The sequence below is a fragment of the Vitis riparia genome, chromosome 17 (genome assembly GCF_004353265.1).
Source record: "Vitis riparia cultivar Riparia Gloire de Montpellier isolate 1030 chromosome 17, EGFV_Vit.rip_1.0, whole genome shotgun sequence".
In the NCBI taxonomy this organism is placed as follows: Eukaryota; Viridiplantae; Streptophyta; class Magnoliopsida; order Vitales; family Vitaceae; genus Vitis; species Vitis riparia.
The window spans coordinates 609189-627568 of record NC_048447.1 but is presented as its reverse complement, the minus strand read 5'-3'; the positions used below and the strand labels follow the sequence as shown (position 1 = coordinate 627568).

General features: G+C 35.6%; 1 protein-coding gene across 3 annotated transcripts in view; it reads right to left on the bottom strand.

The window, feature by feature from the left end:
* The window catches only part of LOC117903984 (probable cyclic nucleotide-gated ion channel 20, chloroplastic), a 120209-nt gene that overhangs the window by 1955 nt on the left and 99874 nt on the right, over positions 1 to 18380 (bottom strand). For 2 of the 3 annotated variants that reach the window (XM_034816513.1, XM_034816512.1), the window contains 3 exons: positions 14702 to 14831; positions 3783 to 4035; positions 263 to 425 (listed from right to left, as the gene is read on the bottom strand). In XM_034816513.1, coding sequence (XP_034672404.1) covers positions 263 to 425; positions 3783 to 4035; positions 14702 to 14831 — 546 coding nt within the window. Of the gene's footprint in view, positions 1 to 262; positions 426 to 3782; positions 4036 to 14701; positions 14832 to 18380 lie in introns of those variants that run through there. The other variant, XM_034816514.1, reaches the window with a different exon arrangement.

The following is an 18380-nucleotide window of genomic DNA, read 5'->3' as shown; positions in this document are numbered from 1 at the left end:
AAAAACATCAAAATTTCTTTAAAAAATTTCACCCTTTAATTCTTTTTTTACTATGCCCTAATTGCGCAATATAAATATTAAGAATCAGATCATATAAACCTCTTTGGAGCTTTCATTAAGCAGTTAACTAATGAAAAGAATAAAAAGCTAAAATAAAACCTTAAACATGCATTTTTAGTAAACAACTAACAGTCTAATTGGTATATCCATTCAAAGTAGCCATCTTAAAGAATTGAGAAATTTGAGTTGTCACAGGAAAAACCTTATGGCTCCTTGAACCTTTGGATTCCGCAAAAATCTTGAGAAAATACCCGTGACTTCTTCAATATCTGCAGCTCGGAGAATAAATGCTTCTACATTTGTTAAACACACTACATCCCTGTTGCTCAGCAATCTCTGTCCTGGAAACCTGATTTTTTTACCATCTGCATAGGAAATCAATCTGACAAAATTATACTGTTCTGTTTATGCTAGCCTCCAAATTCATGGTCAGAAAATCTCAAATGAACTACAAAAGGACCCTAAATACCATAGAAATACATACAGGAAGAAAAAAAGAGATAACTTTGCCTCTTCTATCTATATAAAAAAAAAAAAAAAAATTAAGTTATTAGGAACCCAGAATTGCAATGAACCTGAGTGGTGATGGTGTAGGAAGATGCTTTGACCATCAGTGACGTGTTTCATTCAGGACCTGGTTGATGTTCAGTAACTAACCCAAATAGGTGCCCTATTTTTGGTTATAATTAATATAAGATTAGTAACTAATACTTTACATGCCATTTAATATGATGCAGTAACTTACCGGATTACATGATTCCAGCTAGTATGTGTGAATTGTGTGAATTGTTGATTTTAATAACAGTAGTCTATTGCAGTATTCACCTATGTACTTTTTCTTATTTCAATATCAATTTTTATGTACATTTTATTCCTAAAATGAATTAAATGTATGCAAGAGAGTAACATATTTTGGTTGTCCAACATACTCTATTAGTCTTGGCAAGCAATGAGAGTTCAATAACTGTTGACAGTCAATTTTAGACTGGAAATTTGGAATAACTGATACAGCTCATGCAGGCTAAAGGGTAGGATGTGACATTGTAAAATTCCCCTCATACCAAGTTGGTGCCAGAGGGAAAATGGCACCTGATCATGGACACCTGCTTGAATGCCTAGAGATATCTCACATGTCTACAAAAATGGGGGGTCACCATTTTGGTGCTTGCCTGGGGAGGATTCTGAATGCACAGCATACTGATTCTCAAATGCTTGTTTGTGTGAGAGCAGGGCTCAGGGAGTTTTGAATGAACTCAATTCATCATTGGAGTTTTTGGACAAACTAAATGCATCACTAGCACAGGTTTGGCCTCTGACCCTTAGGTCTTGAGGTGTTTTGGGTTCTTGTTTTAACTGGGCAAGCTTGACTAGGAGACTTCCTGCAGTGGTTGTTATGAATGCGCATTCCAAATATAAAGCCTGCCACAGTCCATTCAAGAGAGGAGGATCCTCTCTCTCTGCTGTGTAGGTGTCAGCTTCACAGTATACAACTTTTGGTACTATTGCTGACAGATTATGCAACCTGGGATTGGCTGATGGGGCCTCATGCCACATGATAGCATTGGCAGGCAGTTTCTGAATCCTAGTCCATATGTAAGGCTGACATGGCCATAGTTCAATCAGTCCAGGAGTATTAGCTCACACAGGAATCTTACTAATTATTGAAATCATTAGAGATTGCAACCCCTGGGTTCCATTACCACTCTCTACCCTTGAACTTCATCTCAGACTGCTCCACTTTCCCTTTGAGTTGAGGCAACTGATTATCCATGTGGTTGATCTCCTCCTCCAATAAGAACCTTCATTAGCCTTCTGGCCATGTCAGAAGGATCCTTGCAAGATGGTGAACACCAGGAAGCAGTGTTGGGGTAGGGAAGATGCTAAGTACTTTGGTGAGCCTGGAGCAGTATGGAATGGGTAGCTGAGTAATTTGGTGAGTCCAACAAGCTGGCTGGTGGAACCCACTAGTCTATGAAATTATACCTGCTCAACTATATTTTAACAGCTGAATACGAAAATAAGCAAGCTCAACCTACAGTGTGAATCTTTCTATTCCACGCAAGGTAATGGGTCAGGATAATATCCATTCTCCCATCACAATGGGTCGTATCAGAGTTGATGGTAGCTAAAGTAGCAGCCTTACTATAAAAGGAATGAACCAAACTCACTCCTCAACCTTCTCTCAAGTAGGACTTTGTCTGATGTACCTACCCTATAGACTTTGGCTAATAAGCCGACCTTACACCTCAAGGAATACTGCAACCACTTCTGTCCTCGTTAATGTGTGCACTGGAAGAGAGTATACATACTACCTTCTTGGATTCACTCGAGTTCATGCATAGCTACAACCCTCCAATAATGAGAATACTCCAAGTCTCTTACTGACAAGAGCTTGACCTGGTTTTCAATTGCTGCAGATGCAGTATAATCCAGGATAGGACCATAGGAGACTGTCCCTCTGTCATAGCAAACTTTCTAGTGTTGATGAATGCCTAACCTCCATCGCCTTAAATAAACAATGGTATTGTTTCAAAGAAGATTCTGAGTGGACCATAGAGTTTAAGAAAACAGCACAAGAACTAAACTCTTATGGGCCTGCATGTTGGCCAGTATGCTTCTGAAAAATAAGAATCAACTTGATAACCTGATTATAAAATTTTCTCATACCTCTATGAAGCCATTTGATGCATGAGTTGAATTTGGGTACTAATAATGCTTAAAAAACTGGTAGCATGAACCTACAACTCCAATTTTGGCAACAGCCAAGAACCTTGAAAATGGCATCTGGGCACATCGCATTGGAGAGAAAAAGGAATGCAGAATTTACGTCACCCTTTCACTTGATATGGAGAGTCGGGGAGGTGACCAATATCTTAGAAAAGTGGGTCTGGTATCAATTCAAAGCCAATTGATGGCCTGAGAAGTTGAGTGAAGGGAGTGGAATAAAAATTTCCTGTTAAGGTTTAGTTTGTTTGATCTTTTTAACCTAAAAATTCTACTTTCATAGCCACCAAACCCATTTCAACTTTTCTGTCACACCCTACTCAAAAGGATCCAGAGGCATCCACACATCTCCATCAATGGATAGAAATCCTTGGAGTCATGTGGAGTATTCTAAAGAGTCCTTGTAAGCTCTTGTAAATGATTTATACATAGCTTGTACAAAGAAGCTTTTAGAATTTTAAGGAACTATAAAAGGTTCCAAAGAGTTCCAATGATGCCTATAAATAGGTGATGGCACCATTTAGCTAGGCACTAAGCACTTAAGAGCTTCCAAGGCATTGTAAAGTGTTCTTTGAGTGATAAAGCCTCATTCTGTCAAACCCTTCAAGAGCTACTTTGCTCAATCTGGTTTTTGTGTTGTGTAGCATTGCTTAGCACAACAAGGGAGGTTAGGGGAAGGCAGACTTAGTAACTTCAAGTGTCTTGAGTTGTCTAAGTGCCACACATTTTCTTAGCAAACACCAAGTCCATGACATTTAGCCCATCAACCAAAACACGCTACAACTTAACATGGGCATTACCCAGAGGTTGCTACAACTTGTGTCCTGGAATTCCATAAATATCTTCATAATTTCCTTTCAAATGCTAACTATTGGATTCCATATTCAAAAACACTCCTCCTAGACCTTGACTCATTAATGTACAAATTACAAATAGTCTTATGCAAGTTCTAAATTCCATCTCGTGTTAAGAAGTTAATTGAATTAAAATTGAGTTACCTTTATTCACTGAAGAATTCTCAATACACCAAGCAAGAAGTTCCTCACCACAAACATCCCATTCACCTAAAGGAGTTGCAACTCCAATGCTCGACATCTTCCCGCGCACAATAAAAACCATCTTCTCAATTAGACCTCCATGACATAAAATTTTGCTTCCCATGATGTATGTTTTTTGTCTTAGCCTCTCACAAATGGCATCTAAGATCGTATCACCCATCTTGGAATCGCCCATCTTAGAAAAAATGTGGATCTACACATTCAAAAGATTTGTAAATTATATGAACAAAGATGATAAATTTATAGCAAGATAAGTATCACATGAAATCATCATTTAGATCAATAATGTTTATTACCTTTATGCATCACTTGATGGCCCATGGAGCTTGAATGAATCTACCATGTTACTTAGCATTTGCATTTAAAAGTCCATCCAAAATGGGAGACCACTCCAAAATGTATGGTTTTGGATCAATTTTAGGTTTTCTTGAATCTAATAGCATTTTATGTAATGAACCTATTAATCTACTAATTAGACCCAATGGCTTAAACTGTTAGATAATAGACCAACTATGTACATCATGCTAACTTATTTGGGCTAAATCCCTAAAACCCCACCTTAGAGGCAGCCTTCTTTTGACCTTGCTGATTAACACTCAAAATTGAGGTTTGCTTATACATAAAACAAGGATTTTAAATACATTTTGAGTGTTAATCAGGTCATCTTAGCTTGAATGTGTGCTGAGTTCACATTTGAGGACTAATGTTTATATCTAGCATAAAATGCAACAAAAAGAGGATGAATGGTGCAAATTAGGTGTAATTCAAGGTATTAAGTTGAGACCAAGGTTGATGGAAGCAACACCAAGAGCAAGAGAAAGACTTGGAGTTCCAATGAAACTGATTAAGTATGAAAAAGGCACGACGTCAAAATACAGAGTCCAAATTGATTTAAAAGTGTTTTGAAGAGCCAAAACAATTTTAGAGAAGAAGGAGAATGGAGAAGATAGAATCTTAAATTGAAATTTTGATTTGAGAATGCTGAAACCAATTTAATTTTCGATTTGAAGGAGCAGGCAGTAGCTCCAATTGGAATTCCAATTTCAAACTGATTTGAAGGAGGCAAACCGATTTGGAGCTACAAGGGGAATGCATTGGCAGTGCCTAAAATCAGAATTCTAATTTCAAACTAATTTGAGAAGTTGATATCAGAATTTTGATTTCAAAAGGATTTTAAACCAATTTGATAAGTGCCAAACCGACTTCAGCAGAAAATTCTGATTTCAGAGCCTATTCCCACTTGTAAACTTCTAAGGTGGGGTTTCCAAGGTTTTTTTATGGAATTTTGTAATAGTTTAGGGCTTTGCTATGTATGTGTAGATATATATATATATGTATATAAATATATATTCTCATTGTTAGGGTTGGGATATATGGGTACATGGGGAGACATTGTCATTATCTTTAGTTCAATAAAGTTTTAGTTTTCTCTTATCCTTTTTTCTTCTATATTTTTTTAGCAACCAAACATTAGTTGTGAGAGCCACCATGTTTAGCTAATTGTATATGATTCAGAGAAAGAAACAAGCGAGATGGAGAATCCATATGAGAAATTGGGTAAGGGCGGTAATGTTCATATCTTTTTTTTTTTTTTTCGTTTAAATTATGATTAATTATATCCTCTACATAGTTCCTTTTTAATTAGGAGACGATTGATACTTAACTTGGTTTCAATGATACTTGATCACTGCTTGATCATTGAACAACTTATGTTGATTGATTGTGCATGAGATTGAGATGAATTAAAAGAACAAAAAAAGTTAGGATTAATTCAAAATACTTTTGAGATCTAGACTTTATTTTCAAACCAAAGTTCAAATTTAAACCAATCTTAAGATAACTCTTTGATATTCAAGGTTGGTAAAATTCCACTTTCTTTTAATGGATTTGAAATCAGACTTGTGACATTATCTGGATGTCTTTTTTTTTTTTCTTTTGTTAAATTTATTACATATCTTAGAAAATCTTCATTCATACTTTTATTCCTTCCTACTTATTTAGATATAGGGTTTTACTAAGATCCGAAAAAAATTGGTTCTTTCTAACTTAAATAACTAAACATATTAGTGCTAGTCCTTGATGACCACAATCCGGATACTACAAGCCATAATGATCCTATCTTTGGTTTCTTGACCATGATTACTATATACTTAGACTTTAGTATTTACACAATTGAGATTAATGGTAACTGGTTTTTTTGGTAGATTTAACAGTAACTTGCACATAAGCTTAATGAATAGAGAAAATAAACAAGCTATAAGGAAGGTTCAAACTTAAGGTTATGATATCATGTTAAGCTACCAAGATCATATGATGAGTATGAATACCATGCCTACTTAGTTAGGTTAAATCCCTAATAGAACCCATTCAAATGATGTCAATTAGGTTAAATTTGGTTCTACCTCAAATTATTCAATCTAAACCACCATATGTGTTTAATTATGGAAATGCGACATTGATTATTAGATTAATTTGTCAACTCATTTCTTATTAAAAGATTAAATTATATAATTAAATGATAAACTACACACTCAAATAATTATGAATCCACAAATTCTAATTTTATTACTTTTTCTAGGTTAGTAGTCTTTAGCTTACTAGTTATCAAGTCATCATGAACACATGAGCACCAAACAACATAAATGCATTATGTAAGAGAAACTTGCGGTCTACGCCAAAAACAAAACTAAGTTACCGTGACAGATTGAATCAGGTATCGATTGTGATGAAAATCAAATAGGACAACTATGTGATTGATCGTATAGATGCAATCTACGTCGAAAGCAAAATTGAGCTACTGTGATTGATCCAAAACAGGTCCGATCTATGGTGAAAATGGGACACGACAATGATGCGATCGATCGTATAGGTACAATCCACACAAAAAATGAAAATGAGTTGTGATTGATCGGACTGGGTGCCATCTATGACAAAAACCAGATAGAACAACAATGTGATCGATTGTATAGGTCTAGTCTACATGAAAATAAAAAATGAACGGTCGAGACCTATTTGATCGTGTGAGATCTGTGATGGAAACTGGATAAGACAACGATGTGGTCGATCATACAAGTGCATTTTACGTCGAAATGGATACTAAACTATTGTGATCGATCAAATTGGGAGTAGTCTATGATGAAAACCAAACAGGACAACGACGTGACCGATCGTACAGGTGTAATATACGCTTTCATGATACTCAACTATCGTGATCAATCGGATTGGGTGTTGACTTTGATGAAAACTAGATAAGACAACTACATGACTAATTGTACAAATGTAGTTTATGCAGAAAACAAAATTGAGCTGCCGTGATCAATTTGACTGTGTCCAGTCTATGACAAAAACTAGATAGGATAACAATGTGACCAATTGTATAGGTCTGGTCTATGCCAAAATTGAAAATGAATGGTCGGGACCTATCTGATTGTGTGTAGTATGTGATGAAAACCAGACAAGACAACGACTTGGCCAATCGTACATGTGCGTTCTACGTTGAAATTGATACTAAACTATAGTTACCGATCAAACCAAGTGTAGTCTATGACGAAAACCACAAGACAATGACGTGACCTATCATACAAGTGCGGTCTACATTTTCATGATATTGAACTGTCGTGATCAATCAGATTAGGTGTCGACTTTGACAAAAAATAGATATGACGACTACGTGATTGATCGTATAAATGCAGTCTATGTCGAAAATGAAACTGAGTTGTTATGATTGATCGAACCGTGTTCGATCCGTGATGAAAACCAGACAAGACAAGGAGGTGACCGATTGTATAGGTTTAGTTGACACCGAATTCGAAATTGAATGGTTGATAGCTATAAGATCGGGTGTAGTCTGTGATGAAAACCATACAAGACAACGACATAATTGATCGTAAAGGTGCAGTCTATGCTGAAAATGATAGTGACTAGTCATGATCAATCAAATCGGGTACCGACTATGACGAAAATCTAATAGGATAACTATGTGACTAATCGTATAGATGAGGTCTACACCGAAAACGAAATTAAGCTACCGTGACTGATTGGACCGAGTCCAGTTTAGCAATTCTAGTAAGCTCCAAATAAACATATAAAATTACTAAAAAAAGGTGAGAATTTACAATATCATTAGCATCAAAGATTCATCTGAGGATTTTCTATGTTAAGTATTTTAAAGCTATGATACTTAAGATGCTCCAAAAGTGTTGACATGACACAAAATGAGTATAGGTATGGGATCCTTATAGGATATTTCTATTTTGCTTGTGATCTAGCTATTTATTTTTGATTTATTTATTTATTTATTTATTTATTTTGTTCAACTTCCTTAACAAATAATTCCATTGAAAAAGGAGAGTTTGTTGAAAGCGAACTTTTATAAAAACATTTAGGATAGGAAAGAAAAGATAAGGATCAATAAGAAAAGAAGAATTCTTATAAAAAAATATCTTTATTTTCATTGATATTTAACTGATTTTTCATTCTTTTTTCATTTTATTATGTTATATCCAAGTGTTTATACCCATTATTGAGATCCTTTTAAGTCAAATCCCTATATCCTAAAATATATAGGTGTAAAGGATCAAACACCTAGACACATAGTCGTACTCAACACTTGCACCCGAACTCATACAACATAGCTTTAAAGGAATAAAACATATTATCCAATGACATAAAATTTTCACATGCCAAACAAAACTAATCCCAATGTTAGTCTAGAATAGATTATAGGTTCATTTCCTAATAGCTTAAACTTTTGGATCAGTTTTATATCTTAAGATGGTATCAGAGCTCTTGTTAACTAAAGTTCTCATGTTCAAGTATCCCTCAAGTCTTCTTGTTTTTTTTATTCTTCCATTTGCTTATCTATAATACACAATCTATAATTTGTCTCTCCATGTGTGGGTATAAGACTACATATGAGAGGAGGTGTTAGTGTGATATGCATCGTGGGTTCATTCTCTAAAAGTTTAAGCATTTCAATCAAATTGGTACCTTAACACCAAGGTTTAAGTAAACAATAGGAGTTTCTACAGGCCATTACTAAATTAATACAAGCTATAAAGCTGAATTAAAAGTCAAATATTAAAGATATTGTGATTTCACAAAGAAAAATCCATACTGGCATAATCAACATTGTTCAATAAGTGAGACAGACTATGCATAAAGGTGCATTTAATGCCCGTTTCATCAGATAACTGAATCTACACAAGCAAATAGATTCAAACACTTAGCAGCCAAGAATTTCAACGAGGGAAGTAACAACAAAATCATTCATATCCACATGTAGGATTCCAGAAAGGGTAAGATATACTCCTCAATATTTTAACTGATAAAATATATAAAACTGTGAAAGGTTTTTTTGGATAAACTATTATTTTATTGCTCTATCTTTCAAAACATAGATAATTCCTAATCTAAATAAAACTTTGACTACGTACAAAAAAAAACAAAAATTCAAATAATTCCTCAAACCAAGGAACCTATCCATTCTAAAATTCCTCAAATCAAGGAACCTATCCATTCTAAAATTTGAGTCCAATCTGAACTAGTCTAACCAAACTAACTTTCCAACACTCCCCCTCAAGTTGGGGCATAGATGTCTATCACACCCAATTTGTCCACATAATTTTCAAAGTTTTCTCTTGGGATCCCTTTAGTTAAAACATCAGCAATCTAGCTTTTGGATGGCACATATGTCATGCATATTTCCCCTTGCTCAATTTTTTCCTTGATGAAATGTTGGTCCACCTCAACATGTTTTGTTCGATCGTGGTGAACTGGATTGTGGGAGATGCTTATAGCTGCCTTGTTGTCATAATACATCATAGCTGGGGGATGAATTGTAATCTTTAGTCATTCTAATACTCTCTTGATCCACAAGACTTTACAAATTCCATGAGCTATCGATCTAAACTTAGCTTCAGCACTACTTCTTGCCACCACATTTTGTTTTTTACTTCTCCATGTGATGAGATTTCTAAACACAAATGTACAATAACTAGATGTTGACCTCCTATCTTCTATAGACCCTGCCCAATCTGCATTTGTGAAGGCCTCTATTTTGAATTGGTCATGCCTTCCAAAGTGAAGTCCTTTTCCTAGGATTTCTTTGAGATATTGCAGCATTTTATAGACAACATTCATGTGTGTTTCATATGGAGAATGCATGTACTGACTGATTGTGCTTACTGCAAAAGCAATATCCAACCTAGTGCGAGAGAGGTAGATGAGCTTTCCAACCAGCTGTTGGTATCTTTCTTTGTCAACTAGATCCCCTTTTTCAGCTAGGTCTATCTTGTGTCTTGAATCGATTGAAATGTCGTTGGGCTCGCAACCAAGCATCCATGTTTCCTTGAGTAAGTCTAAAGTGTACTTTCTTTGAGAAACAGAGATTCCATTTTTGTTTTTGGCAATCTCCATCCCTAGAAAATATCTTAGTGCACCAAGGTCCTTCACCTCAAACTCCTTAGCTAGGATCTTCTTCAAAGCTTCAATTTCTACATGATCATTGCCTGTTAAAATCAGATCATCAACATAAACCATGAGAACAGTTATTTTACCCTCATTAGTAGATTTGTAAAACATGGTATGATTTGAATGTACTTGAAGATAGCCATATCATTTTACTACTCTTAAGAGTCTTTTGAACCATGCCCGGGGTGATTGTTTGTGACCATAGAGAGCTTTCTTCAATTGACAAACTTTATTGGAGCTTCCTTGTTCAAGTCCTGGTGGTACATTCACGTAAACCTCCTCCTCTAATTCCCTGTTGAGAAAAGCATTTTTTATTTCTAGCTGCTGAAGAGGCCAATCATAGTTTGCAGCCAAAGAAACAAGAATTCAGATTGTGTTCAGTTTTGCCACCGGTGCAGAAGTCTCCTGGTAATCCATCCCATAAGTTTGAGTAAATCCTTTAGCAACCAATCTTGCCTTGTACTGAGCCATCAAATTTGTATTTTATTGAAAAGGCCCATTTACATCCCATAGTTCTTTTACCTTTCGGTAGGGTAACAAGTTCCCACGTTCCATTTTTTTCCAAAGCTTTGACTTCCTCCACAACCGCTACTTTCCATCTTGGATCACCATATGCTTCCTTTACATTTTTTGGAATTTCTATGGAAGAAAGGTGAGAGGTAAAAGTAGAAAAAAGATGAGGATAATCTATGATAAGAGACAAAATTAGATATGGGATGAATGGTACAGGAATTAACACCTTTCCTAAGTGCTATCGGGAGATCTAAGTCACTAGGAACTAGGTCTACAGGAAGTGAGGAATGTGAGGGGGATGAAGAATTATCCAAACCTGATTCAGGCATTATCTCCGATGTGGCTTCATGGCAAGGCATGAGTGTATCAGGTACTATACACCTCCTTGCGTAGACTTTGAACTGTAGTGTAGACTGGGCTGTTGGTGGCAATGCTTTATCTCCCCCTGCATTTGACAATCTATCATGTATTGGAACTATTGTTGGGTTCGACTGAACGAAAGGAATGGATGGAGAGATTTGAGTAGACGTTGGACTGGTTGCTGGGAGTAGACTGGTTGTCGGACTGGTTGCTGGGAGTGTAGGAACCGAAAAAGGAGATTGTGGAGTTTCCAATGACAAAGCTTCACTAGAATTCTCCCCCTGAAGCGAAGTGTAATAGGGTTGTTGTTCAAAGAAGGTTACATCTTTAGAGATGTACAGTTTCTGATTAACAGGATCAAAACATCCATATCCTCTTTTAGTTGTTGCATATCCTAAAATTAAGCATTTTATAGCACTAGGATCAAGTTTACCACGATTATGTGAATGAACATGTGCAAAAGCAATGCACCCGAAAATTTTAATTAGTAAATCTTGGCAAATTCAGGAATTTGGGAATGAAGCAAGAAAAACAACAATGGGACTTTTAAAATTAAGAATTTTTTAGGGCATCCTATTAATCAAATATGCTACTGTAAGAATGGCGTCCCCTTAATGTAGTTTTCTAACATTCATTGAAAATAATAAGGACTGAGCAACTTCTAAGAGGTGTCTATTCTTTCTTTTGGCAACTCCATTCTGTTGTGGAGTATCTACACATGATTTTTGATGAATAATCCCATTAGATGATAAAAATTCTCCAAAAACAACATTTATATATTCACTACCATTGTCGATTCTAAGAATTTTAAAGGACGTTTGAAACTGATTTTTGATCATTAAATAGAACTTTTGAAGGTTTGAAAGACTTCAGATTTTTCTTTAAGGAGGTAAACCTAACAAATTCTTGAATGATCATCGATGAAGGTAATGAACCATTTTGCACCAATTAGATTTGTTACCTGAGATGGTCCCCAAAGATCACTATGTATGAGAGTAAAAGGTTTAGAGGACCTGTAAGGTTTAGCAGGAAATACTGATCCGGTATGCTTTGCCATTTGACACACTTCACATTGAAAATTGGATAGCCTTTTATTTTTGAAAAGTTTTGGAAACAAGAACCTAAGATATGGAAAGCTAGGGTGGCCCAATCTATAGTTCCATAACATTATTTCATGATCAAAAGGAAAAGATAAAACATTGCTACAAGCAACAGCGGCTTGTCCTTGCACAACTTCATGGTCATCAAAGCGGTATACACCTTCACACTCACATGCACTACCAATCGTCCTCCCCGAAGCTAAGTCCTAAAAAACAACACCAGTAGAAGAAAATTTAGCTACACAATTGAGATCTCTAGTGAGTTTACTAATGGACAATAAATTACACGACAAATTTGGGACATGTAAGATTGATTCAAGAGAAAAAGTTTTTGTCAAGGAGATGATTCCTTTTCCAGCGACTGGGGTATATGACCCATCCACAATCCAGACTTTCATATTACCAGCACATGGTACATATGTTGTAAATGAAGTAGATGACCCTGTCATGTGATCTATAGCTCCGGAATCAAAGATCCACAGTTTATAAGAATTGGCTAAGGCACTAAATGGGTATTGAGTTCTACCTGATTGTGCTAGAGAGCAAGATGGTGAGGAATCAGCATTTGGTGAACCTGAGACCGAAGTGGATGCCATTTGTGGATTAAGGAGATGTTGCAAGACCTCTAACTGCTCCTTGGTGAATGGTGAAGTGGTTGTTTGGTTGTTAAGGTTCTTGGATTCACTATGGTAGGCTTTGGAATTGCGGTTGGGTCTCGGGTTTCTCCCAATAGGCGGCTTTCCGTGGATTTTCCAGCATGTATCTCTTGTGTGGCCTCATTTTCGACAGTGGTCACACCAAGGACGATCACCCCTTTTTCCTAGTCGCTGGTCATTTGGTTGAAAGGTCTCCCCACCATGAATAACCAGGGCAGAAATCTTAGATTGGCTGGATTGTTGTTCTCCCAACATCACTTTTTGCCTACTCTCTTCCCGTTGCACCTCAAAGAAGATCTCCCTTATAGATGGCAGCAACTCTTTTCCTAGGATTCGGCCTCTAACCTCATCGAGTTCCTTATTGAGTCCTGCCAAAAAATCAAATGCCCTTTCTTTTTCAAGAATCTTGCAATAATAGGCACTGTCTTCAACACACTTCCACTCCATATGAGAGAATAAATCAAGTTCTTGCCATGCATTTTGAAGGGTATTATAGTATTGTGTAACACTATAACTACCTTGTTTAATATCTTTCAACTTAGTCTTAATTTTAAACATTTGAGCAGCATTACCTAGATCTGAATAAGTCTCTTGGACTGCATCCCACAGGTCCTTGGCAGTAGGCAAAAAGAGATAGGTCTGCCCAATAGCTGCCTCCATGGAGTTGATTAACCCGGCCATTACCATTGAGTTCTCAGAATCCCAGGTTTGGTATGCAGGATTTTTTGGATTGGGTGCTTTGTTAGCGCTTGTGAGATAACCCAACTTTCCTTTTCCTCTGATGAACAACTTCACCGATTGCGACCATTGAAGAAAATTACGTCCATTTAATTTATGGATTGTAATTTGTAGGGTTGGGTTCTCTGTACTACCCGGATTTGTTGTTGGAAATTGTAGCTGTGAAGTCCCAGGTGATCAGATTCCTCCCTATGAATTGCGCCAGTCATAGTAGTCTTCACCATCCTTCTACTCTCCATTTTTTTGTCTCTGGCTCTGATACCATAAAACTGTGAAAGGTTTTTTTGGATAAACTATTATTTTATTGCTCTATCTTTCATAACATAGGCTACATCCGTTTAAATAACCAGCAGATAGATAATTCCTAGGCTAAAAATAAGGAAACTGAAAAACAAATCTGATTCTAATCCTAATCTGAATAAAACTTTGACTACGTACAAAAAAACTAGAATTCAAATAATTCCTCAAATCAAGGAACCTATCCATTCTAAAATTTGAGTCCAATTTGAACTAGCCTAACCAAACTAACTTTCCAACAATATAAATATATTAATAATAAATCAATAATATGAAAATGTGAAGCTTGTACTAAATCTTCTTTTGGGATTAGTGCAGAGGAGGTTTGATTTTTATGATATAAAATATTTTATCATTGTTCAAATGCTTTGTAAAAAATCCCCACTATTCAGCATGGAATAATAATGACATATAATTTTATTGTAAAGTATAACCAAAATATGTAGCAGAAAGAGTTGCCCATTCCATCTATCTATATATTAATTGATGTCTATTCAAGAAGGTTACATGAGTTGCCTACAGTAATAAACCATGATGACAAGGAGAAAAGAAAAATGACTAATTAATAGATTGCTATTGCCTTAGTGAAAAAAGGTGTTTTAAACCGGGATATTGAGCTTCATGGATGTAAACTACAAAGTATAAATTATGCAATCATTAAACATGTAATAATTTCAAATAAAAAATAAAAAAAAATATTATGATATTCATAATTGAAGCTCACATTCTTGATAAATTTGAAGAGATGGCGTCGTATTTCTCTTTGGAGATCTTCAGGCAAATTTTCCATTAGCATTTCTTCATTTACCCCTCTGGTGGCAGCCCAATTATAACGTTCTGCCTGACGTACTTGCCTACATAATATAACCACTTACCTAGGTTAATGCTAATCAATTTGAGCAAATTTTGAATATAATTTTATATCTTCTCCAAACTGTACAATGGATCACTTATATACAATAGGAATGACATAAGGAAGGAAAATTTACATTTATAATATTCCTAAATTACAATCAGAAATTAAGAAGAAAAAATTGTACAAAACAATAACAAAAGGAAAAGGCAAACTTGGAACCTATCTAGATATAGTCGATCAATCAACCTAGAATCGAGGAAGTAAATCAAGTAAGAAATAAAAAAATAAAAATCTAAAGGTTGACTTTCCACACTCCTCAAGCTAGTTCAAAAATGTCTATTATACCCAACTTGCTTACTAAAGAGTGAAACGCTTGTTTTGACGAGCCTTTTGTGAGAACATTTGCTAACTACCCTTGTGTTGTCACAAGTAGAATACAAATTAAACCACTTTCTTACTTTTCCTTGATGAAGTGTCTATCAATTTCAACATGTTTGGTACTATGTTCAGATCAAAAGATCAACAATTTTTCTAGGACTTATCTCTTTGAGAATACACCTACAACTCATATGGCTCTTTAGTTTCAGTTTTGTTTTGTTGGGATAAACCCTTAAAAGTATGACATGATGTAATAATAAATGGATTTCTTTAACGATTTTAGTTCTCCTTTCATTATCCCATTTATGCATCATCTATGTTGAGTATTAAGGTCTACATCGCTTATATTATATATGGTTATGATGCATTAAGAGTTGCATGGAAGATCCAAATCATGAGTTCATTACAAAAATAATGAGTTGTTTACAGTTGATTTGTAGACTTAGGCAATCCATTTGAGAGTTACTGGACTACCTCCTAATTGGAGAGATGACTTGTCTTGGTTATCAAAATGAGTTTCCCACAGTAAGGGTATAAGTGTGTATGGTTACGTATTAGATAAGACCTACAGTGAATCATGACATTGATTATTGGGTAGTCATGATTCATTAAGCTATTATATCGCATGGGCTCTCAACCATGAGAGACTGTCAAGCTAATGCTGAGGTCTTCAATGACTTTGACTTACAGGTGAGACCCTAAGGTGGTTATATATTCCATATGGATTGGGTTACTATTGATTAAAGTATGTGATAATAGGTATTATTAAGATAAACACCATAATATCTCATAAGTTTAAGACAATATGTCCCTTTGGGTGATCCTAAGGACATGTAATCATGAAATCTATGATTGTAGTAATTTCTTAACTAGAATTTGACATATATTCTTATAGAGTTATAGTATATCAATTGATTACATAATAAAAGGATCTGAGACTTAAGGATTGCAGAGGTAAACATTATCAACCTCTCAAAATTCCCTCTGCAACCAGACAAATCATCATTCTGGGACTAATGGGGCAACATTTCCTGTCAGGTAATTTGTTCAATTCACTTGAAGAATCAAGCATTTATATAAATGGAGTTGGTGGCAGAAATATCACTGGATTTTGTAATCAAGAGATGAATGTGGCAGCCTTGAAATCAGCACATGTTCATAACTTTGGGGCACAGGGAATAGCACAAAGAAGGTCCTCACCTCGTGCATGTGATCCATGCATGCATGGCCACCTGAAGCCTTTGCCCCATTCAAATCCCTCTTCCACCAACATCTGAATCTCGACAACCCACATAGAAGGGGAACTTGTACGAAAGAGCTTGGTTCGAACCTCAAGAGGATAGGAGCAGTTTCTCATATGGGCATGGTTCATGCCTCGTTTACCTTATTGCCCATTACATTTCCGGAAAGTCATTGGCAACAAGCATGTGAGCTAATCCCCGACTTCAATGAACTCGAAGATCATTTGGGTTTAGATTGGAAATTATAATTTCCTTGGGTTTTATTTTGGGTTCAGTTTCATTTGTTATAGAGTTATTCTATTCTTTAAATGCTGATCCAGGTTGGGAATTTTTTGAAGGCAACAAGCCAAATGACACCACCTCTCGAAAACCCCATCAAATAATTGTGGACTGGAATGAGTTCAGAGTGACTCACTTTGCTCCAAAATGAGGCTTTAGTTGTGGTAACACAACTGGAAATTGATGACCTAGATGGAAGTTCCTCTATTATCTGGATTAGAGAGATCGAAGTTTGAGAAACGAAAGGAGTCTTATGAAGTTTATGGCAAAATGGGCTAACAGTAATTCCAAAATTGCAGTTTTGCAAGCTAAAGATGCTAGCTTGGATATAAATTACGCACTGGAAGGTTTGGGGTTTCTTCTTTTCTGGTGAACCATATCCTGTCTCGTCAAATATCCCTTCTCCCGAGATGAAGCAAGGGCTTGAATATTGGTATCCATTTGATCTTCGTGTCTTTACTTGAAGGCCATATCCAGAATTCACTTTCTATACCTATTCACTCCCTTACCATGTGCCTTTCCGCATAGGCCATGCACGACCATTGATTAAATTGCCCAAATGCATAAATGCATAGGTTCAGATACGCAAAGGGGTATAGCAGTGGGGAATTTGATTACATTGCATGAACAAAAACTAGATGGAACCCCTACATAAGAAAATTTTTCAAAACTTTTCCTTGCTGCCAGTTTTCACTCAACCACTAACCCTTAAGATTTAAAATTCGTTTCAACAACTTCAAAATATTTTTAAAAAATTTCCAAAACTTGTATGATTTTCCTCACTTCTTGAACTTGAATTTAAAATTTCTTTTGAGTTAGAAAGCAATTCTAGAATAGAAGATATAAATGAGTCTTTAGGGGGGCTCTACTTTCACCTAGTTCTGGACGCTTGAGATTTTTTTGTAAAAATAAAATAACACATGACTTTTTAAATTTGATTCGATATTTTTCCTTAATTTTTGACTTCTTGAAATTTATCTTAGACACAAAATATTAAAAAATATGCATTTTTGAGGGAGATATAATTTTTCAAAGTCGTACCTATTGTACATGATGGATTCTAAACATCTCATTAGCTGGAGTGTTTTAAAAATACTTTTGAGTACTACCTGACCCTGGATTCATTTTTTTTATGATATAGACACTTTGAATGATGTGTGCTATTTTTTGTGATCTCTTATTATTTTTAAAAAAATTAGTTTATGCATGTCACTATTTTTTACCAAATCTAGACTTTCTGGAACTTTTGGATGTCTTTGCTGCAATTTGTCATTTGAATGAGTGTTTGACTTTTGGTATCTTGTTCTAGATGTGTAGGAGTTGTTTCCTGAAATTTTTTGTAATTAAATTCCACTCCAAGATATTTTTTAGAAATTTTTTCGTGATGCTCCCTTTTCTAATTGCATGCTGATGATCTCGTACTTTGCTTGAATTTGTTATTTAATTTTGGAGTCATTTGACTTATCTTGATTTAATTTTGGCTTTGGTACTGTATATTAGACATAATAAAGATGTTATATAATTTATATTTGTCCTAATTTTTGGTGTCGAGCCAACTGGATTCAAGTCCGTCCAACTTCATTGGAGTCAGGTGGACTTCTTCCTTGCACAGAAGGATGTCCAGACAGGTGGTCCGGGCATGCTCCTCC